This window comes from Pogoniulus pusillus, chromosome 6 (genome assembly GCF_015220805.1).
Source record: "Pogoniulus pusillus isolate bPogPus1 chromosome 6, bPogPus1.pri, whole genome shotgun sequence".
Lineage (NCBI taxonomy): Eukaryota > Metazoa > Chordata > Aves > Piciformes > Lybiidae > Pogoniulus > Pogoniulus pusillus.
This window is the reverse complement of record NC_087269.1, coordinates 30579037-30602373: the sequence shown is the minus strand read 5'-3', so window position 1 is coordinate 30602373 and position 23337 is coordinate 30579037. Positions and strand designations below refer to the sequence as shown.

Sequence of the window (23337 nt, the reverse complement as noted above, 5' to 3'; positions counted from 1 at the left end):
ATAACAAGAAGTCTCAGCCAAGGTCAGTGAAGCCATGCTTAAGGACTAGCCAGCAGCCAAAGCAAAGAAAAGGATGGGAAGAGCAGTTTCTACAGCAAATTATTTACTAAACCAGCAAGCAAATGGAATGATACAGACTTATCTGTCCAGTTCTGGGCCCCTCAATTCAAGAAAGATGTTGAGGTGCTGGAACATGTCCAGAGAAGGGCAACAAAGCTGGTGAGGGTCCTGGAGCACAAATCCTATGAGGGAGCTGGGCCTGTTTAGCCTGGAGAAGAGGAGGCTCAGGGGTGATCTTATTACTGTCTACAACTACCTGAAGGGGCATTGTAGCCAGGTGGGGGGTGTTCTCCCAGGCAACCAGCAATAGAACAAGGGGACTCAGTCTCAAGTTGTGCCAGGGTAGGTATAGGCTGGATATTAGGAAGAAGTTCTTCACAGAGAGAGTGATTTGGCATTGGAATGGGCTGCCCAGGGAGGTGGTGGAGGCACCGTCCCTGGGGGTCTTCAAGAAAAGCCTGGATGAGGCACTTAGTGCCATGGTCTAGTTGATTGGTTAGGGCTGGGTGATAGGTTGGACTGGATGATCTTGGAGGTCTCTTCCAACCTGGTTGATTCTATGATTCTATGATTCTATCTATTATTTTTCCTTTTCATTCAATAGTCTGTTTACTTTTTTACCTTGTTTTTCAATCTCTGTGGAGTTTTCCTATTCTATGTTCATAGTTTAAAATTAGGCTAAAGGGTTAGTTCTAAACCACTACAGTTGCACCGGACAGTGGAGCCTTAAAGTAACTGTTGGAGCCCTTCAGGGTAAACTGGTAGTCAGCAAGTACAAGCTAAAGGAAACACCACCAGGTCCTCCCACTAAAACCATAAGATTAATGCTGGTGACACAGGTTGGCTGTTTTCTTTTTATATGATTCAGATTTATCACTCCATTGACTGATTCATGGCAACATTTTTAAAGGATCATTTGATTCATGGTTAAAGGAAGGGTTTTGTTATAGAAACAAATGGCACTGGAGAGTAACACAGATCTTGAAGCCTTCCTAGTTCATTTGCAAGCACTTGCTACAAAAAATTGTCTGCCAAGTTCTCGTTTCTATGCACAGGTGATGAACTGTGTGTGTCCATGGCTTAGTGAACAGAAGGGAGAAGTGGGACACTTGAGTAGCTCTTTCCTCAGCCCAGCACCCTGCTCCTGGTGGGACTCAGTGTTTTGCAGTGCTTGGTTTCTATCCGAGCCCCCCAGCACTGGATGGTTTTCCTGTCTGTTCCTGAGGGAGCAGAATTTGCTGTGCTCTTCCTCATTTCATCTCCTGTGCTGACTTGAAGTTTGAGCCTAAGAGCAAAACTGAGAGGTTTAGTTCTTGTGCCATCAATTTAGTGCACCAGTGAGTGCTCCAAGCCAGAGCTGGCAGTGCCACACAGATGTGTCTAGAGAAGTGTGGCCAATAGGTCAAGAAAGGTGGTTCTGCCCCTTTATTCTACTCTGGTGAGACCCCACCTTGAATACCACATCCAGTTCTGGTGTCCCCATCATAATAAGGACACAGAGCTGTTGGAGTGAGTCCAGAGGAGGGCCACAAAGGTGATCCAAGGTCTGGAGCACCTCTACCATGAGAATAGGCTGAGGGAGCTGGGATTTGGTTGTTCAGCCCCAAGAAGAGACTCTTGGGGCACCTCAAAGCTATCTCTTCCAATGTCTGAAGGGATCCTACAGGAAGCCAGAGAGAGGCTTTTCATGAGGGTGTCTTAGCAACAGGACAAGGGGGAATGATTTGAAGCTGAGAGAGAGTATATTTGGACTAAATCTTGGGAAGTTCTTCAGTTCAGGGGTGGTGAGGCTCTGGAATAGGTTTCCCAGTGAGGCTGTGGATATCTCCACTCTGGACAGTTTTAATTCAGTCTGTCAGGAGACTCTTTTAAAATGGCCAACAAGGCAAACTCCAAGGGGAGCAACTAGTTAAACCCATCCATTTTAAAGCTGGCATTGATTTGTATGCAAATCATGTTTAAATCCAGTAATGTGCAGGACTGTGAAATGTGACTGGGCTCTAATTAATTGATCAGGAGCAGACTAATCAGCTGTTTGGTTGATCGGTTAGGAGACGTTTAACTGGCTATTTTTGGAACAGTCTGTTTATTTGGGAGCGCTCTCTTTGCATAATACAATCACAGGCATCCTTCTCATCCTAGCAATTTGTCCTAAGAGGCCTTCTCTAGACCTTGATGTCATTCCTGCAGTATCTGTCATGTCTTTGTCAAGCAGCAAATGGCAACAAGCAAAGCCAAAGCGAAGACACAGAGCAGGGGAGCTGGCAAGCTGAAGGGAGCTTTTCCGTGCGTGAGTTGCGTCTCTGACTCATCAGTGATGGTGCTGGCAAATGGTGGCAAAGTAAATGGTTTAACTTCTAAGTTCTCATTTTCTGTTAGCGTGCCATGAGGGCACTCATCACACTGTGCAGGTCAGGAGTGACAGCCTGTTCTCAGTGCTTGCTGGGAGCTGACAGTAGGCAGTATTTATGAACAGTGCCTGCAACCATTTGTCAGCTGCGCGGAGAGTTTGGAGATTTTCATACCAGGAAAGGATAAGTCTTTGCAAGTGATTTTATTTCACATCATCACTACCTGTGCGGGGTTGATGCTGGCTGATACCCACCAAAGCTGCTCTGTCACTTCCTTCATCAGCTGGATGGGGGGGAGGGAATGGAGTAAAAGGGGCTCACAGATTCACAGAGTGTTAGGGGTTGGAAGGGATCTCCAGAAATCATCAGATCCAACACCCCTGCCAAAGCAACATCACTTAGTGCAGGCCACACAGGAACACATCCAGGTTGGCTTTGAAAGTCTTCAGAGAAGGGGATCGAGATAAGGGCAGAGAGATCACTGACATCATGGGCAAACCAGACTTGCCCTGGGGACATTAGTTTAATCTATTACCAATCAAATCAGCACAGGGTAATGAGAAATAAACCCAAATCTTAAAACACCTCCCCTCACCCCTCCCCTCTTCCCAGGCTCAGCTTCACTCCCAATTTTCTTTCTCCTTAACATGGTTAATACATTGTTCCAGTATAAGCTGGTACTTTTGGTCATTCCAGTAAGTGTTTCTGAGATTGTGCCTGGAAGATGTGTGTGTTTGTGCAGCCTCTCGTACACATGCAGCTGAATTACAGGCTTGTTTTCTTTTGTTTTGTTTTCCAGAATTATAGATCAGCGGTTTGAGAAAGTTTCCTATTTTGTCTTTGGAGACTTCAACTTTAGACTGGATGCCAAAGCAGTAGTAGAGGTAGGACTTTTATTTTCCTCCTGTTGTAGACCCTACCAGGTTTGATTTCTTGGGTATCTTTTCCTGGGGAAAAGCTAAAAGTGAATTAAGAAGCTAATCTTAATGTTGGCATCAGACCTGTTTAAGGATGTTTGCACAGGAGTATCTGACAGGTGACTCAAAGTCACTGCTGTGACTCTGCTGAAGCAGTGAACCCAGCTGGCCAGGTGCATGGCTGCTCAGCAGCACTGTGTGAAGTGGCTGTCAGTTCTTGGTGCCAGTGGCCTGCAGCGTCTGTGCTACCTCTTCATGGTCCTATGAGTGGAGAGGAGAAAATGTGGGTACTCACCTGAGATGAGAGCTGGAGCATGCAGAAGCCACTGCCTTTGGCAAGCATGCAGATTCCTTGCCTGAAACCTCTTTGGGCTGCAGCACAGGACACCACATTTCTGCTGCACGTTGTGGCCATTGCCCTGTGTTTGCAGCTCCCAGTGAATCTCAGGCTCATTAACTGCAAGCAGAGTAAAACGCTGGTTTATCCTCTGCTCCTTGGGAAGAGAAAGAAGGACATTTCCCCAGTGTCCACCACAGAACTCTACACTTCTAAAATGCAAGCAGACATTTGTGCAAACCTCTGTGGCAGTAGCATCTCCATGTGGAGGGGTGACTGGAAGGTGTGTATAAGGCTAAAAGGGATGCAGCAGACCTTTTTCATTACCAGTTGAGATTGCCTTAACTTTACTGCTGAAGCACAGTTTCAGCTAACATGGGGTCAGAAATAATATCTAGGTTGAAAGCTGATTTAACCTCATGGCTTTCCCACTTTCATTCTCAGAGATACTGTAGTGTCTTTGTTGTGTCCTTGAGAATAGGCTTGTACTTTATGAACCAAAAGCTTTTATTTTGTAAATCAAGCAGTGGGAAGCAAGTGGCCTGCAAGTCAAAGGCTGGTTGTCCCTCACACAGTGTGGAGCAGTTCTCCTTCCTTATGTGGTGGCCCAGTCCTTCCTCTGTTGACAAACAGAGCTTTGGCATTGAAGCACTGGGTGTGTAGTTAATAGCTTCCTCCTGGGGTTCCTTTATACACTGCAGCCATTTGACCAACAATCTCAACACACAACTGAAAGGCACTCAAGTCGCTGGTTAGAATCACAGAATCATAGAATCAACCAGGTTGAGAGTGTGCAGCTCCATATTGCCTATGTGAAGGACTAACCCCTCCTGCCCTGCCACGCTGTGATTACCAGAGTTAGCATCAACGGTTTTAGATTGCTTCTTTCTAAGATATTCTGCCTGTTTGGATTTTATTCAGTGGTGGTGCAATAGCATGACTGAGAACACTGCTGTCTGAGAACACCTCTATCAGTCATGCTGCAGAATTATCTCCTGCATCCAGTATTGATGAAGAGCACTATAAGTTTTTCCTAAGGTGCTCCCTGTCTGGCAGTGCAGGGCTGTGCCTGCAGAGAATGTTTGCTTTATTGTCCTTGGAGTGAGAGTCCTGCACTCAGATCTTGTAGTGTAAAAGCCATCCACTTGTAACAAATAATGTCCCCAACCACAGATGGTGCATACTGAGCAACCTGCACCACAGGCAGTGAGAGTGCAGGGAATTCATAGTCCTGGCACTGTGCTCTGCATCCCGTGGATGCTTCAGCAGCATCAGTTCAGGTGGGACATGAACACAGCAGGTGCAGTGTGAAGGTGACTCAAATTCATGTGCACGCTCTTCCTAGATAAGGTGGTTCTGTGTGTGAGTGCAGAAAGTATTACAGTAAACCACTGTTTGTTCTCTGTTCTGACAAGTAGTGTACCCTATTGACCAGAACTTCACCCACTTACTTTGCAACGTTAATTTAACATAATCAAAGTTGATCTAGAAACTTCCACCTGTAATATATGCGCACATGGTTAAAGTCACATTGAGTCTGTTCTGTAGCCTTCTGCATTTGGTACAGTTTATAAACCAGTATTGCAGAGGGTAGAAAAGATGTGAGAAGTGGTTGTCTCATGCAGGTAACTGCATGGAAGTGATAGTACAGGCAGCATGTCTTACAGAGCACCTCAACACCGTGACAGCCATGGGTCAATAGTAAGCATCGAGCACTCTGCTCTGGCTGTGATAAAGTTAAGCTCCTAGGAGAAGCAGACTCTGATGTATGATTTGGAAGGGCAGAGTTACAGGCTACCTCCAGCAGGAATTACTCTAGACCTAATGGTCTGATTGTGTATAAGATGTATAAGGTCCAATCCCAGGTCACTTCACTGACCAGTTTTTAAGTGCTGTTTCTCAGCTCTGACATTCTTCCAGAGCTGGTAGAGTGCCTCGGTCAGGCCTGTACAGAACTGGCTATAGCAGAAGAGATTAAAAAATGGCCAAAAGTGACAAGCCCAGTGCCAGGCAAAAGATGTAGGAACCTCACACTCCAAAAAAATCATAGAATAGTTTGGGTTGGCAGGGACCTCCAAAGGTCATCTAGTCCAACCCCTGTGCAGTAAGCAGACACAGCCTCCATTAGATCAGGTTACCCAGAGCCCTGTCAAGCCTGACCTTGAATATCTCAAAGGACAAGGCCTCAGCTACCTCTCTGGGCCCAGGTCCTATGTCCTGGTCCCTTCTGGCAATTGCAGCATCTGCCTGTGCAAACTCACATTAACCATCTTTTGGCTGTGTAGTCAGTACTAGGAATTTGAAGAGTTAATCCATTGACCTGTCATCTTTGTATATATTACTGAATCTATCCCTGCTTTTCTTGCTGACCTTTTAATTCCCTCCTGAGACCACAGTGTGCAGAATGCTTGGGCACTAAGATGCTACCAGCATTGTATGTGTTGTGCAAACACAGGCTGTGCTTATACAGCATAAAGTGTGTGTCTAAAGCATTTCTCAATTAAGATATTGAAAGGGACAGCCTGAAGGCTGGTCCAGGCATTGTGTGTGCTAAATCAGATTCCCCCAGATGTTGTGCTTATTAATTCATAATTAATAGAAAATAAATCATTAATACATATTTTGTTAAACATATTATAGGAACCTTAATCTAAAGTCATATTGATTTCCTTGCTAGGAAAATCCTCTTTACTGTTGTTGGAGTAATCTGGGGGGGATCAATAAAACAGGGAAAGGGTTCTGGCAATTCCAATGTCCATGTGTGCGTTAGCAGCTGTGTGCTCCAGGGGAATAAGCTGGCAAGGAAGAAATAGGACCTCTGCAGCACAACAAGCACAACAAATACAGTTGTTTTAGAGTAGATTTGAATTATACCTTGAGCATAATTTGTAGGTTGGCATGTTGATGCTCAGGGAAATACAGCTCATCCATTAAGGCATTGTGGGGGTGTCCTTAGCCTGGAAGGGGCCACTGATAAGGTTCCATGGTAGTCTAGTTTTTGTGGGCCAATCTGTGATTCAAAATAAAGGGAGCATGAGAGGGTGTGGAGCCACAGGGATTTTTCTGGAGTCTCAGATGTTTGTGAGCTTTGGATATGTCCCACTCACTGGAGATATCAGGGTCTCTTTACCAGGTCTCAACCAGCATCACCCTTATCTTGCCTTTGGCGGTTTGATCTCCTAAGGCATGCTTGATGCCACCTTTTACTTGGATCAGGCTTTAGGACCCATGCTCTCTTCACATGACAACAAACATATGGAAAGATAAAGCTACTAAGTGGTAATTAGAAAGGTTCAATATTGCTGTGGTAATGAGGTGTGCCTTTCTTGACCTGCTGGCCACGCTCCTGTTGGTGCACCTTAGTGTCACAGCATTTGACAGGCACCAGTTTGTCATGTTTCTTGGGGTAGAAGGTGGTTCTTATAGAACTCTCTGAGAAGTTTGGATCTTGTTATTGTTTTCCAAGTTCTGGTTAATTTAACTGTTTAATTCTATGCAGTTGCTTCTTGTTGACCAAAAATCCAAAGAACCTTAGGGATTTTTCCCAGGTTTTTGATATTTATAATATTCATACAGAAATTAATAGTCATCATTCATAATCAACTGTTAATTTCTGATACAGTAGGTCACTGTAATTCTTTCAGTGAGCTAGCAGTGTGCTCATGCAGCCCAGAAGGTAAATTATATCCTGGGCTGCATCAATAGGAGTGTGGCCAGCAGGGCAAGAGGTGCTTCCTTCCCTTTACTCTGCTCCTGCGAGATCCCATGTCTAATACCACATCTGATTCTGGTGTCCCCATCGCAAAAAGGACACAGAGCTGTTGGAGCGAGTCCAGAGAAGGCCCACAAAGGTGATCCAAGCACTGGAGAACCTCTGCTATGAGGATAGGTTGAGGGAGCTGGGGTTGTTCAGCCTGGAGACGAGAAGACTCTGGGGGCACATTAGAGCTGCCTTCGTTGGAAGAGATCCTACAGGCAGTCTGGAGAGGGACTGCTCATAAGGGTGTCTAGTGGCAAGACAAGGGGGAATGGTTTGAAGCTGAGGAAGGATAGGTTTAGACTGCATCTTAGGAAGTTCTTCAGTACAAGGGTGGTAAGACTCTGCAGTAGGTTTCCCAGTGAGGTTGTGGATGCCTCCTCTGTGGCCTTGTTTAAGGCCCAGTTGGATGAAGGCTTGGTGAGCTAAGTCTAGTTGAGAGTCAGGGAACCTGGAGTAGATCTCTGAGGTCCCTTCCAACCTAAGCCATTCTATGATGCTATGATTGAACTGAAAAGAAATTTACTGAGGTGACTTTAAGGAAACCTGGAGCAGCAGTGAAGGTGGAATGTAGACTGAAACTGTAAAAATATTATTAGTGTCTTTGTTGTTCATAGGAGGTGATGGGGTAAAAGTTTGGAAGTTCTGAAGTTAAACAAGACTAGTGGGCTGTCAGCTTCATAACACCAGGATGCTAACTTCTCTGAAGCACACTAAGGGTAAGAAGAGAACTGAAGGTTGTGGAGGGTTTTATCCCGAACTGCTGATGAGGGCAGATTCTTTTTGTTTGATACGACAAATCCTATGAGGAGAGGCTGAGGGAGCTGGGCCTGTTTAGCCTGGAGAAGAGGAGGCTCAGGGGTGATCTTATTACTGTCTACAACTACCTGAAGGGACATTGTAGCCAGGTGGGGGTTGGTCTCTTCTCCCAGGCAACCAGCAATAGAACAAGGGGACACAGTCTCAAGTTGTGCCAGGGTAGGTACAGGCTGGATGTTAGGAGGAAGTTCTTCACAGAGAGAGTGATTGGCATTGGAATGGGCTGCCCAGGGAGGTGGTGGAGGCACCGTCCCTGGGGGTCTTCAAGAAAAGACTGGATGAGGCACTTAGTGCCATGGTCTAGTTGACTGGATAGGGCTGGGTGCTAGGTTGGACTGGATGATCTTGGAGGTCTCTTCCAACCTGGTTGATTCTATGATTCTGTGATTCTATGATAAAGAACTGAGGTTACTGTGAGTGAATGCATGGAAGAAGCAGGTGAATTCTCTTCTGTCAGTCCCTGAGAGCAAGCAGCCTGTCAGCTGCTGTGACTGCTGTGACCATAGAGGGTTGCACACTGTGCAACGCTATTCACAGCTCCACTTTTACCATTAGGTAGAGATCTAACTTGAAACGACTTATTATTAGCATCCAGCGTTTTCTGTAACCTCTACAAACAGTTGGTAGTGCAAATGCAGAAGCAGAATCAGTCCCGTAAATCTCTCCTTGCCCCTGCCTCATGTGGATCTATGGAGGCGCAGGAGGGGGGTCGCGACCCCCGTCAGTAAATTTGTCAGGCTGCCTACGCCGCGGTGCCCCGCGGGCTGTCACTCTGTGCCTCTGACATGCAGAGGTGCCCTTTCCCCTCCCTTTGTTGGAGCAGATGCTTGAAAGAGGAGCTCCCATCCAGCTTCCCCCAAGCGCTTTGCTCTGTGGGTGGAGCAAGCAGGAGCCGCCTCTCTGTGCCCACAACATCCACTGTGGTCATCACTGTGCCTACTCGTCCTGTCCCTTCTGTTTCAGTGAGTCACTTTGCCAGTCTTGCTTTATTTAAGTCACCAATCAAGTGTTAGGTGAGCCTAGAGCAAGAAGAGCGTTTTTGCTGTCAGCTGGCTAGAGTAACAGTCTGGTTGTTGTACCTTCAGCTTTAAAAAAGAAAATATCCACCAAAACTCCTAACTGTAAATTTTCCTAATCCTAAGATTTATCCATTTTAGGAAAGTGCAATCAGGCTTAATAATCTGAGCTTATTTCAGTTGTTTGGGAATAAAAAAACCCTTTCTGGCTGAGCCTGCTGATTCAAAACTCTGTCAAGGTTCTTTCTGCTTCCAAGGAAAGAAGCAGAATAATTGTGTGCTCCCCATTTCCAAGAACTGCAGCTCAGGAACGTGAAGTTCGATGTGCAGACTGAACTTCAAGAGAAAGTTGTGTTATTCACAGAACCCATTTGCCCAGGTGAACCACAACCTTCATTTGTATCCAGAAAAAAAACAGCTTTTAGTTTTCCCTCACTAAAAATATTCTTTGAGAGCTGATAGTGATTTGGTAAGCTGGAGAGAGATAAAGTGTGTGATATATAAACACTTATAAAGACAGTAACAGAAATGTTGTTTGGGGATTCCAGGCATTTAGGCCTATGAAAAGCTCTCACGCTCTGTGTGTGCAGAATAAGAAGCAAAGTCCTTATCTTAAAACCAGGAATCCATGCTCATACACCTGCCCTGGCTACTTAAAGGGTTACATTCAGCCAGGATATTTCCCTTCTAGGCTCCTGCCAAGCAGCCGTTTGATAAGCCATGACTGCAATTGCTGATTAAATGTTTTTTAACAGGCAATAACTACTCATAAAGAAGTTACATATCCAGCTCCATCACTCACTTGCATAGTGCCTCTCTGCCACCTCTGACCATTGGACTTTTTATTATCTAGTAAAATAGGAGCGACTTCATTCTAGCTTGACTTCTAGCTCCTAGCACGTGGCTGCTGCTGGAATGAGTCACATCATTTTCATTTGATCATACAGTCTTGGTCTTCCTTTTGAGAAAGGTACTGGTGGCATCACATCTTTTCATCGGGTGTGCTCGTGCCAGCACAAGCTCAAGGAACACTCTCTATTAACTGCTGTGATGTGTTCATCTCCAGAACACAGACCTTCTCCTGCTAGACATCATCTCTCTCTCTCTTTTGAACAAACAACTTTTGGTGAACAGCTTTATAAGTTCGATTAGTTGATTTAGATCTTACTCAAATATGAAGAAATACTTTCAGTTGAACTCGTTCAGTTGCAGAGTCCTGTGCTTTGTGCAGTAATTGGGAGTTTTGCAAACTTCATCCAACACAGGACCCATCAGTAATTGTCATTGTGGTGGTTTGGGTGTTCCCTGCCCCCCACACTTTGGAAATCACCCAGACTAGACTCAGATGGCTCTGTAAATTTTAATGAAGCTTATATTTACAGCTTAGCAGAATATACAAGGAGATATTTACAGTATATACATTTATATAAAGAAATATACAAGGTAAAAGGTAATACAGAAACACAACAACCCTCCCAGAATCTGAGTCTCTAGGAGGGGCTCCCAACCTCCCTTCCACCTTCTCCTACGTCTCAACCTTACCCCAGGCGTTGCCTTGTGCCCCAAGGAAGAATGGAAGGTCGGCCAGGGGGGTTAGGAAGCAAGTGGATTAATCAGAGAGAAGGAGGGTGAGGTTAGAGAGAAATGCAGCCCAGAGCTGGGACAGAGAACGACTCCCTTATCTGTGTTTGGATTCTTGCTCTTACACCTCTCAGCAAGCCTATGAGTGAAGTAGATAGACATCACCATTGTTTCCCTTTCACAGCCTGTAATCTAATTCTTCTCACCAAAACATTCTAGCTAACTTCGAACTAGCATAGGCATCAAAAGGGTTGTCACTGGTCAGAGATAAGGTATATGTATCTTGTGGCTGATGGCTGCAATGAAGGACAGTTAACTGTGGTAAGAGAGGAAAGAACCAGCCCTCTTCCAACTTTGGTGGCAGGGCGAAATAAAGAGACAGAGGTTTGCAGGTGCTACCACAAGCAGCCCCCTTCTTACAATTTAAAGCTTGGCTAAAATGTTGGCTGAACCAGGACTTCTGGAACCTTGTTGTGCCCTATTAAGTCTTTAAATAATTAGGAAGGAAAGCTTCTAATATAATACTGCAATTCATGCAGAAGAGCCCTTTTTCATATGTATGAAAGGAACAGTTTGTTCCTTCTCGTGTTCTCCAGTTAGCTTCTTTCTTTGCTCCATAGTGGCTGATAGCTGAAAGCTGTTACGGGGTTCCCTTCTTCCTTCAGTGAAGTGATGTTAAACCCTCCTGACAAAAGAACAGTGACGTTGCTTTATTTCTGAGCTAAATCTGCATGTTATGGATTAAGTTATTCTTAATAGCTTACAAGCTTCAGATCATGTTTTCATCCCAGTTAGAGATAATAGGTGAGATCCTGGGTTGGTTTTATCTTCTCAAACAGTTCATTGTAAACAGCTTCATCTCATAAAGATTGCATCTTTCTTTACAAGCTAAACCGCTCCTAGGAAATGTAGGAGACAAAATCCCTTGTGTAAAATGAAAAGGTAATAAAAATGTATTAAATTAAAATGCATAAAGCTTCAGGTCTAATAAGGACAGTTTTATTAATGAATGTAAATTGCAGCAACCCATCTGAGGCACCTGCTAAATGTTCATTATAAATTACTCCTGCAGACATTGTGATGAGTTTCATATTGTAGCCAGACTTATAAAAGCATGCAGATTGCTTCCCCAAGGGACTGTATATTTATTTAACAGTGTAGTTAATTGCAATTATTTATTTTCCAGTGATTGCAAATGGTTTCTGCATTAAAGATATATGTGGCTATTAGGAATTATTCAATTACCTCTCTTTTTCTCAGTCGTCTAAGTCAAGCCTGAGCTCAGACTCTCAGAGGTCAGCCAGTGGTGTATTAACTCAGTGTGAGCCTCAGCTCTCTGCTGGGGCCAGAACTCTGCAGAGGTAGCTGGAGAAATGCTGGTGACCTGTCCCTGCAGTTGATTTTTTGACGTCTTCTGTTCCACACTGATGCTGCCATGCTTAGTGGCAAGATTCATAGGAGGTTAATTAAATCCATCTTCAAAACAAGGAGGGGCCAATGAGCCATATCCTCATTGCACGAGTAAATTAAATGATGCAATTGTTTCTACTTCCATCATGGATAAGGGGGGAGATGAGTGAGTGAATTGTTCTCTGGCTGCCTCCTCTGGGGCCCTCTGAGGGTCTCTTAGCATGTGGGGGGTAAAGCTGCTCTCAGCTGGTGGCGGGAGGAGGAGATGACCTGGTATCAGCAGGCAGGGTCTGGCGCAGCAGCAGTGTCAGAGATGACACTGCTGGGAAGCTGCAAGAAGCTGCCTGCAGCAGGGCTGCAGCTCCTGGCTCAGATGCAGTTGAGCACAAACAGGGGTGCAGGGCAGAAAGATGATGGACTGATCGAATCTGGCACCACTTAGGCTGTAATTAAAACGTACATAGATTAAATACAATTATCTCCCGCTTTCTAATAGGGAAGAGCATAGTTAAACTAATTAATAGTGCAGTCTATAAGCTGAGCTCTGTTCAGAGTGTCTGTTTCATGCCTTGCGTGGCAGCCGCGGGCAGCTGGCAGGCTCAGCTGGCACCGGCTGACGGCGGGTGACACTGGTACCAGCAGTGCCTGTCGCCAGGCTGCCCAGGCCAGGACTGCCCACTGCCACACCTGCCATTCATCTACACATACAGCTGGCCCACATCATCATTCCACACCTAGCAGGTCGTGAAAGGGGTGGGTGGTACTGGGGCTGCACTCCTCTCCTTACTGATGTGACCTACCTTCCAACCCATGGGCCAGCTGTAGGATTTGTGAGGGCTTCTGAGTACAGATTCTGTTCTTCTGAGTGGCTCGGGTCCAGAACTGCCTTGTATGCTGAGTGAGAGTGGAGAGGTGAGAATGAATCATGGAATCACAGAATCATCTTGGCTGGAAGAGACCTTTAATATTGTGGAGTCCAGCTGTTAACCCAGCATTGCCAGGTCACCACTAAACCGTGGCCCTCAGCACTACATCTTCACAGCTTTAAATCTCCTTCAGGGATAGGGAAGCCATCACTGCCCTAGAAAGCCTGGATCATGCCTTGATAACCCTGTTGGGGAATGAATTGCTCCTTATGTCCAAGCTAAACCCTCCCTGATGCAACTTGAGGCCACTTCCTCTTGTTCTGTCACTTGTTACTTGAGAGGAGAAAACAACTCCCACCTGGCTCCAACCCCCTTTCAGGGAGTTAGAATCATAGAGTCAACCAGGTTGGAAGAGTCCTCCAAGATCATCCAGTCCAACCTATCACCCAGCCCTGACCAATCAACTAGACCATGGCACTAAGTGCCTCATCCAGGCTTTTCTTGAACACCTCCAGGGACAGCAACTTCACCACCACCTTGGGCAGCCCATTCCAATGACAATCACTCTCTCTGCCAACAACTTCCTCCTAACATCCAGCCTATATCTTCCCTGGCACAACTTGAGACTGTATCCCCTTGTTCTGTTGCTGGTTGCCTGGGAGAAGAGACCAACCGCACCTGGCTACAGCCTCCCTTCAGGTAGTTGTAGGCAGCAATGAGGTCATCCCTGAGCCTCCTCTTCTGCAGGCTGCACACCCCCAGCTCCCTCAGCCTCTCCTCACAGGGCTGTGTTCCAGGCACAAGCCTGAAGTTGTAGAGGGTCAGAAGGTCTCCCCTTCTTTTCTCTTGGCTAAACAACCCCTGAGGGCATGCATCTTCCATCCAGGGCTTGTGGATACCTGTTAGCATAAGAGGCAGTAGTCTTGACAAAGCAGCCAAAATCATCTGAAGGGAGACCTTGCAGTTTCCCTCAAGTTCCTAGTTTGGGAGGCCAGGACTTCACTTAAATACTCATAGGAAAAATTGTCCTGACAACAGCTCACAGTTGATAAGATGCTAACAGCAGACCCCATGTAGCCACTGCAGCCTCCCCAGCTTTAACAATGATCATCTCTCTTTTAGGGTTGCAGGTTAATTTCTGTTTGATTAAGAACTCATCAAGAAACAGATCCTGAGGTTTGTTTGTCAGACCTTTTGATAGTGCCCAGGGTCTGGCACCTGTAGCTGGTGGAGTGCTGGGATTGGGATATGGGAAGCACTTGATTGGGTCCTTGTCTGTAGGTATCAGCAGTCAGATGCTTTGTTAGGACACGAGGGCTCATCGTGTTGCAGGGACTGTAGCTATACTGACTGTGCTTTTATAAAAGCAGGTATCAAGGATATAATTACATGGAGTTTTGTCAAGCACAGTAAAAGTCTGTCCTAAAATAGTAAAGCCAACTAATAATTTTATTTTCTCCTTTATCTAGTAGAGAAACTCATCAGCTCAGCTGAGGCAAGATGAGCAACTACTCATCTGGATAGGGATAGAGTTTCTTCTCAAGTTTGTTTTAGATAACCAAGGAAAATATCCTTCTATACTACATGGTATATTTTTGAAAGCTACCTTTTACATCAATGAAAAATGATGCACTGCAAATATGCAGAGTGAAAGCTTTCCCTCCCTCTAATTTTATTTTATACCATATCAGTAGGTACCTTTGAAATACCACTGCATGATTTGCCCTGGTAACAACCAAGATTAATTAGAAATGTAAAAAGAATGCATTTTTTTCCAGGTACTACATCTAAAATGACATCACTCTTAGACAGATAAAAAGATACAGTTAGGCTGAGGGAGCTGGGGTTGATCAGCGTAGAGAAAAGATAGCTCTGGGACACCTCAGAGCTGCCTTCCTATATCTGAAGGGTTGCTACAGGAAGGCTGGAGAGGGACTTTTCACAAGAGTGTCTGGAGAGAAGACAAGGGAGAATGGTCTTAAGATGAGGGAGAATGGGTTTGAACTGGCTCTTAGGAAGAAGTTCTTCAGTAGAAGGGTGGAGAGACTCTGGAACAGGTTTTCCAGGGAGGTTGTGGATTGCTCCTTTCTGGGGGTGTTCAAGGCCAGGTCGGATAAGGCCTTGAGCAGCCAAGTCTAGTTGAGTGGTGTCTCTGCCCACGGCAGGGAGTTTGGAGTAGATGATCTCTGAGGTCCCTTCCAACCTAAGCCATTCTCTGCTTCTATGATGACTCTCTGAAATATTTGGCATCCATCTGAAACTCAAGGAAGAGGATCAAATTTGCTTCCCTACTGCGTTCAGGAACTGCTGTTGCCATGGCAAGCTTTCCTCCTGAGTTGGAGTCAGAAATACAGTAAAAGTTGATAAACTGAATACAGAAAGTCTCTGGGTCTCTGTGCAGCTATATTAAACACCTGAAAAATGTGTTTAGCAGATTTTAACCTCGGATTAGTCAGTCTCCAAAGCGGCAGAGAATTAGACGACACAACCAAGATCAATGTTTTGTGTTAAAAGAAAAGCCTTATTTTTGTTTGGACTTGGAGACACATTTTGTGTTGGCAGAACAACCCTGTCATGACTGTGAAGTTTACACTGGCATCTCCTTACCAAAGCCTGCTGGTCCATGGCTTGGTGTTTAGGGAGAGAAGACACATTTCAGTGCCTCAGATGTATAGAGCCTGTTGGTGCAAGGCCATTCACGAGTCAGGCAGCAAACACTTCTGTGTGGAGATGCTGTTCCATCATGTGGGCTGTGCTTCAGATCATTGCAGCTCCTGGTTTCCCTTTTCATTTCAGGCCCTTACCTAAACGTGTGTAGTGGCAGGTGAAAACCTTCAGATTTCATGTGGCCTGGGTTTTTACATGTAATGGCAGTGCAAGATCTCTCTGAGTGAAGCCACTGCAGCTCCTTTCGGAGAGGCAGAGATCATGCAGCATCTTCCCTGGTGTGGTGGTTTGGCTGTAACCCGCCCCCCCCCACTTTAGAAAATTGCCCCAGCTAACTCAGACGGACTCTGGGAATATAAATGAAAGCTATTTATTTACAGCAGCACAATATACAAGCAGATATTTACAATATATACAGTTATATACAGAAATATACAAAGGATAAACAATACAGAAGCACAACTCCCCTCCCAGAAACCTGAGTCCCCAGGAGGGGCTCTCAAACTACCCCACCACCTCCCCCTGCCCCTCTCAACCTTACCCCAATCCTGAGAAAGAATAGAGGTGCAGCCAAGAGGTTAAGGAGCAAGGTTAGTGGCAGTGAGGTTAAGGAGATGTGGCTCGGTCTGAAGGCAAAAGCAGAGTGAAGACAAAATGGAGAATGTTATCTAATGTTTACTTCTTGTTCCCATAGTTCTCAGCAGGACTGTGAGAGGAGACACAACCATGTTTTCCTTTCACAGCCAATTATCTACTTTCTCTCACAAAACATTCTAGCCTGCTTCAAACTAGCACACCTGGGTTTGTGCCTGTGCCACAAACTCCCTGTCATTCTGCAGCCATCATCACACCACAGGAAGGCTGCTCCACTTTGTGCTGCTCCACTAGAAATTCATACTCAATCTCCTGGTTTTCCAGTGGGGAGAATGAGCTTTTTTTCACAGTTTTAGGGTTAAGAAGGTGTTTATTGACTCCACTGGTAAGTAGTTAAGGCACTGCTGCTGTATCAGTCACTAGTGGCTGCAGGACCCTGTCATGCCTTGGTAGTAGTGGTGCAGGAGAAAATGACAGTGCTGCCATCAGGAATAAGGCGACAAAGCTGGTGAGAGGCCTGGAGCATAAACCCTATGAGGAGAGGCTGAGGGAGCTGGGCTTGTTTAGCCTGGAGAAGAGGAGGCTCAGGGCAGATGTCATTGCTGTGTACAACTACCTGAAGGGACATTGTAGCCAGGTGGGGGTTGGTCTCTTCTCCCAGGCACCCAGCAACAGAACAAGGGGACACAGTCTCAAGTTGTGCCAGGTGGGGGGTCTAGGCTGGATGTTAGGAGGAAGTTGTTGGCAGAGAGAGTGATTGGCATTGGAATGGGCTGCCCAGGGAGGTGGTGGAGGCACCATCCCTTGAGGTGTTCAAGAAAAGCCTGGCTGAGGCACTCAGTGCCATGGTCTAGTTGACTGGCTAGAGCTGGGTGCTAGGTTGGACTGGATGATCTTGGAGGTCTCTTCCAACCTGGTTGATTCTATGATCTCAAGAGGTGACCTGTTATAGACTTTATTCATCCTTGTTTTTCAAGGTCTGGGTGAAGTTGCCCTAAATAAAACAAGATGGCAGTAATCTTTAAGGGAAATAAACCCAATGGCTTGACAAAGAGCAACTGCAATTTGCAGTCTTTAGTCAAAGAAATCCTCCAATTTGGGTTGTTAACAAAAAACACTTAAGGGAACAAAGTCTCCTTCCAAAGAAAATTTTTCAACTATGTTTAGTAATGGAACCAAATTCCATTAGCACAGCAAAGTCCAGCGAATTTCAATGTACTTTCTAACCCTCATTTCACAGAATCATAGAATGGTTTGGGTTGGAAGGGACCTCCAAAGGTCATCTAGGCCAGCGCCCTGCAGCAGAGACATCCTCTGCTATATCAGGTTGCTCACAGTCTTGCGGAGCCTGACCTTGAATATGTCCATGGATGTGGCCTCAGCTGTCTCCCTGGGCAGCCTGTTCCAGTGTTCCCCCACACTCATGGTAAAGAATTTGTTCCTAACATCCAATTTAATTCTGCTCTTCTCCAGTTTCAAACCATTGCCCCTTGTCCTGTCACCACAGGCCTTTGTGAACAGTCCCTCTTCAGACTTCTTGTAGGCCCCCTTCAGCTACTGGAGGGCATCTCTAAGGTCTCCCCAGAGTCTTCTCCAGGCTGAACAACTCCAGCTCCCTCAGCCTGTCCTAGAAGCAGAGGTGCTCCAGCTCCCTAATCATTTTCATGGCCCTCCTCTGGACCCACTCCCTCAGGTCCATGGCCTTGCCGTGTTGAGGCCTCCAGAGGGCTTCCCTGCCAGTGTCCAGGCTATTTCTTTCCTTTTTGTCCATCTATTTTGAAATTATTTCCATTTGATTTCATCCTGCTGAGACATGCATAAAAATTACAGAAACAAAAACCGTGACTCCGTATTTCCATGGGCACTCATCAGCCAGCTGTTGAACTGCCCTTTGAGGGAACAATGTAGGTTCTCCTGAGTTTGGTTCTTAATGGGATCTCTGCCATGAGGTCATCCAGATAAAGGTGTTCAATACACTTTTATCTCTGCAGGTCCCTTCCAACCCCTAACATTCTGTGATTCTGTCATACTCTGTTGGATTGGCATTGGAATGGGCTGCCCAGGGAGGTGGAGGCACCGTCCCTGGAGGCGTTCAAGAGAAGCCTGGATGAGGCACTTAGTGCCATGGTCTAGTTGACTGGACAGGGCTGGGTGCTAGGTTGAACTGGATGATTTTGGAGGTCTCTTCCAAGCTGGTTGATTCTATGATTGTATAATTGTAACCTTACGATGTAGGCAAACATGTAAAGCTCTTTGGCAGACTTAGATTTTTAGTTCATTTCTCTCTTCTGGCTTCTTCAGAGCTCTCTGTGTTAAGATCACTTTACGAACAAATGGATCTGCTTTACAGGTCCCCATTTTACCTCACATCAGTGCAGGCAACAGTATTAATTTTAAGAGGGCTCAAAAGACATACCCTTAAATACTCAGTGCTTTGGAGTAAGCACCTGCAGCTTGTCACACTTTTATCTTTCTCGTGGTACCTTCTGTAGCAAAGAGGCAATAAACAGCAAGCAGCTTCTGCTCATCAACTTTTCTAAGGGAGACTCACAGTGGAAGTGGAGAACATAATTTCTAAGAGATTTGGATCTGGTGCAGGTCTCTCATTTTATGAATTATGGAAGGAGATGTTGATTTTCCAATTCACATGGTGTAAAAACAAATCTGCCTTTGCTAGTATCAATAATTCTGACAGCAGCTTTACCTTCCTCAGAATAAGCCTTCTCATCATGTATCATTTTTTTTCCCCAATGCCAGTTTAACATTTCAAAGTGAAGTATGCAGAATAACAGTCCAGGAATCTCAACTCAAAATATTAGTTAGGATTTTTAGTTGTTCTTTAGCAAAGTATAATATATTGGGGTTTTATTAAGTATGAAAAATTTCCAGGCCAGATATCGTAGAATCAACCAGGTTGGAAGAGACCTCCCAGATCATCAATAGTGAATCAATTATCATAGAATCATAGAATCAACCAGGTTGGAAGAGACCTCCAAGATCATCCACTCCAACCTAGCACCCAGCCCTCTCCAGTCAACTAGACCATGGCACTAAGTGCCTCATCCATGCTTTTCTTGAACACCTCCAGGGACGGTGCCTCCACCACCTCCCTGGGCAGCCCATTCCAATGCCAATCACTCTCTCTGTGAAGAACTTCCTCCTAACATCCAGCCTATACCTACCCCTGCACAACTTGAGACTGTGTCCCCTTGTTCTGTTGCTGGTTGCCCAGGAGAAGAGGCCACCCCCCACCTGGCTACAATGTCCCTTCAAGTAGTTGTAGACAGTAATAGTGAAGGCTTTTAAGTTGAGACCTTTGAAGATTTTCTTTTCCTCCTGGAAGTGAAGCAAAGATTGTATAAAAGGAGCTAATACTTGGCAACCCCTTGGGTGTTCCAAGGTCATGTGGAAGTGCTCCAACCACTCTTAAGTACTCTCAGAAGCCAGAGGAGTTGAGTCTTCCTCCTCCTCCATGCCTGTCACAGCCAGACATCTACCTGCCCAATCAAACACAAGCTGTGCTCTTCCAAGTCAGGCCTGAACCCTCCTTTCTGTCTGCTCAAACCACAGCAATAATTTGCTGTCACAGAAACTCCAGCAGCCAAAATGCAGTTCGGTCCCAGCAGCTATCACAGTTGTCCAAGGAGGGGCAAATGCACATCTGGAGAACACAGCAGGGCTTGTGCCTTGGAAGCCTCACTGAAGGGTGGAGTTTCAAGGAAGAACTCCTCACCCATCCTGGCCAACTTAATAACCGTGCCCCGTACCCTTTTGTCACTAGACTCAGGTAATCAGTTTGTTGTACACTGCTTTATTTTAAGCTTTTTGTCTCTGAGGAGTAGGAGAGAGGATTGTTAGTGTTATTTTAAATGTTCCACTAACCCAAAGGCTGTTTGCTTCATCTCTCTGCTGAAGAGGGTGGAGGGTGAAGTGATCATGTTGGGATCATTCTCCTGCTTCTGGGTAATCCTGGCTGAGGAGCGAAGGACCACCAGGAGTGCTTCTTGTGTGTGCTGCATCCTTCAAATGGCCTCACCTTTGTCTTGGTAATGGATCACCACAGAGGTTCTCTGTGTCCTGTACTGCATCAAACGACTCTTAAATCTGTAGTCTCACCATTAAGATCAAATTGGTTTCCTCTATGGAAAGCTCAAAAGGCTTTCTTAATAAAGAGCAGGAAGAGAACAGGATACCAGCTCCTGGTAGTGGCTGGTACATTATTGCCTATGAAAATTCTCAGCATCTAATCTGTACTTATTTTAAATGTAACCTGGATCTTTGCATTGCTGCTTACACAAGAACTCTGTCAAGGTGTTATTTACACCTGTTGTAAGCTTCCATCAAGCTCAATTACATGGAACAATTTCATCTGGCGGCCTCTAAAGGGTTAAAGCCAATTGTATGAAAAGAGATTATAGGATCTTTATCACATGTTGTTTATCTGATCAACAGTTAACAATTTAAGACAGTATTATTCCAGTGAAAAGAAGATTTGTTTCAGATACTGACATAAACATCCCCTCATAATAGTGGCTTTTCATTTACTGCATTTCAATGTACCATAAGCTTAAAGGCACAACAGCTGCTTTGTGTGGCTCAATAACGCCTGGCCAGAGTGATGTCAGTCTATTTCGGACCTATACAGTCTGATGTTATTCGTAGCAATCACAGAATGGATTTTCTTTTTCCTTTAATGAGTGCAGAGTATGCCAATCCAATCCTTGAAAAGTGTCATATTCCTTTGACGGTGTCTTCCTCTGGAAGAAGCAGCTCTGTTGCTCATGTCTGCAAAGCCATTCTTCTGCCTCCCCTTGGCTTTTGTTGTTTCCTTGCATCTTTCTTTTATATTCCCTTGGGTAGTTGAAGGAGCCACTTCTTTGTGGCTGACATCCCAAACACTTTTGTAACTTGCCATTTCAGTGGGGTAAATCAATGCTAATAGTTAAACAGAGCTTTGTACTACCACAGAATCACAGTTAGAGGTTGGGAGGGACCTCCAGAGATCATCAAGTCCAAACCCCCTGCAAAAGCAGGATCACCTAAGGCAAGCCACACAGGAATGCATCCAGGTGGGTTTTGAAAGTCTTCAGAGGAGGAGACTCCTCAGAATCACGGAATTAACTTTTGAAATTGAGTACACAACCTCTCTGGGCAGCCTGTTCCAGTGTTCTGTCACCCTCACCATAAAGAAGTGTCTCCTTGCATTAAGATGGAACCTCTTGTGGTCTCTCTTGTGCCCGTTGTTCCTTGCCCTATCACTGGACACCACCAAAAAGAACCTGGCACCTTCATCTTGATGCCCACCCCTCAGATATTTATAGATGTTGGTAAGATCCCCTCTCAGCCTTCTCTTCTGCAGACTAAACAGCCCCAGGGCTTTCAGTTTTTCTTCATAGGAGAGATGTTCATTCAACTCCTCCAGTCATGCTCACAGCTCTCCATTAGACTCTATCCAGCAGATCCCTGTCTCTCTTGAACTGGGGAGCCCAAAACTGGACAGTGTTGCAGGTATCATCTCCCCAAGGAGAGCAGAAGGGAAAGAGAAGCTCCCTAGACTGCTGGACACACTTTTCTTGATGCACCCCAGGACACAGTTTGGACACAAAATTCTGAATATGAAATGACATGCTGCTGGGAGCAGATTCTGACTTCAGCCTCAGTTGTGACTCTCTGCAGTGCTGTAGAACAGCATACAAAAGTAAATGAAGAGCCAGCTGGTTTCTGCTGCCTGGAAACTGCTCTTCCAGTCTGGGAAAAAGCCTGTAGAATGGGCAGAGTCGATTCAAAATGCACATATCCAGGTGTGGAGCTGTGCCCTCCTGGCACATGCCATGACAGCACAGTCGTGCCTGTGAAGTTGAGTGCAGGGAAGGGTGCCGAGTGTCTCTAGGAAGATTTCCATCAGCATGTACTCAGTGCAGGTCCTCTGGAGTGATACCAGCCTCAGGCAGTCAAAGGCTGTTTGCTCTCCAGCCTCCAGGAGTCGGCTATGGATTGCAGCAGCATCACTGCTAGGAACATGAAACTCCTGCCTTACCTGCTTCTGTGTGGCAGTCAAATCGTCCTGTTCCCAGAGAGATAGCAAAGTAATGCAAGTGCTGAAGGAGCTCTTTATGGAAATGTCTTTGTGTTTCCATTATGTTGTTCTTACATTACTTCATTCACAGAACTCTAATACTTCCCTGAAAATTAAACCAGGCTTGGTTCCTTCTGTGTTTTCACCTGAACACAGCATAAATGTAGCACTGCAGAAGCACAGCTTTAATCTGAATAGAGCTGGACTTTCATATGGATCCCATATTTCACCCTCACTGTCATTTGGGGAGTTTGAGTCGTGAAATCCCTGCTGTACAGCCCCTACGCTCCCTTTGGAGAAGCATCTCCAAACCATAACTGCCTCTGTTACTTTCTCTGCCCTTCAGTGTGAACCACAGAAGCATCACAGAAGGTGGCACTGTGCAACCCAGTCCTTACCAGTCTTTGGAGCAAAGTCAAGTATGTGCTAAATGCTTGAGTGACAACAACTGAACTTAAGCAAGCTGAAGGTCCGGAGTGTACAAGAGATTTGAATTAGAGATTGCCAAAGTGGGATGGAAATGTGTTTTTCTCCTGCCTCCTGGCTGTTTTGCGTTATATAAAAGGAATAGTAGATGATAATTGCCAGTCTGGTGTCTTGTATTGATTTAATTCAATAAGCAGCCTCACCTCCACCTTTTGCATGCACTTGCCTTAAAATATATGCGTTATGAAGACAGCAATTCGAAGTCATTAGGAAATCAATGGCAACACAGGGTTCTGTTCTGCAAGTATTGACGGCAGAGTAACTGAGAAACAATACTGAGAAACAGTAAAAGCAGGGATAGACAAAATTAAGGCAGTAATTCTGTTGTTGTTAGGCTCTACAGAAGGCTCAGCCAGTCGCCTGATATCACATATCTTGCGTTCTCTAGCAGATAGCTTGT

The 23337-nt window shown here is 45.4% G+C and overlaps 1 protein-coding gene across 2 annotated transcripts in view; it reads left to right on the top strand.

The window, feature by feature from the left end:
• INPP5A (inositol polyphosphate-5-phosphatase A) overlaps positions 1–23337 on the top strand; it is a 276814-nt gene that overhangs the window by 189405 nt on the left and 64072 nt on the right. For both annotated transcript variants that reach the window (XM_064145101.1, XM_064145102.1), the window contains exon 9: positions 3211–3295. In XM_064145101.1, coding sequence (XP_064001171.1) covers positions 3211–3295 — 85 coding nt within the window. The remainder of the gene's footprint in view (positions 1–3210; positions 3296–23337) is intronic.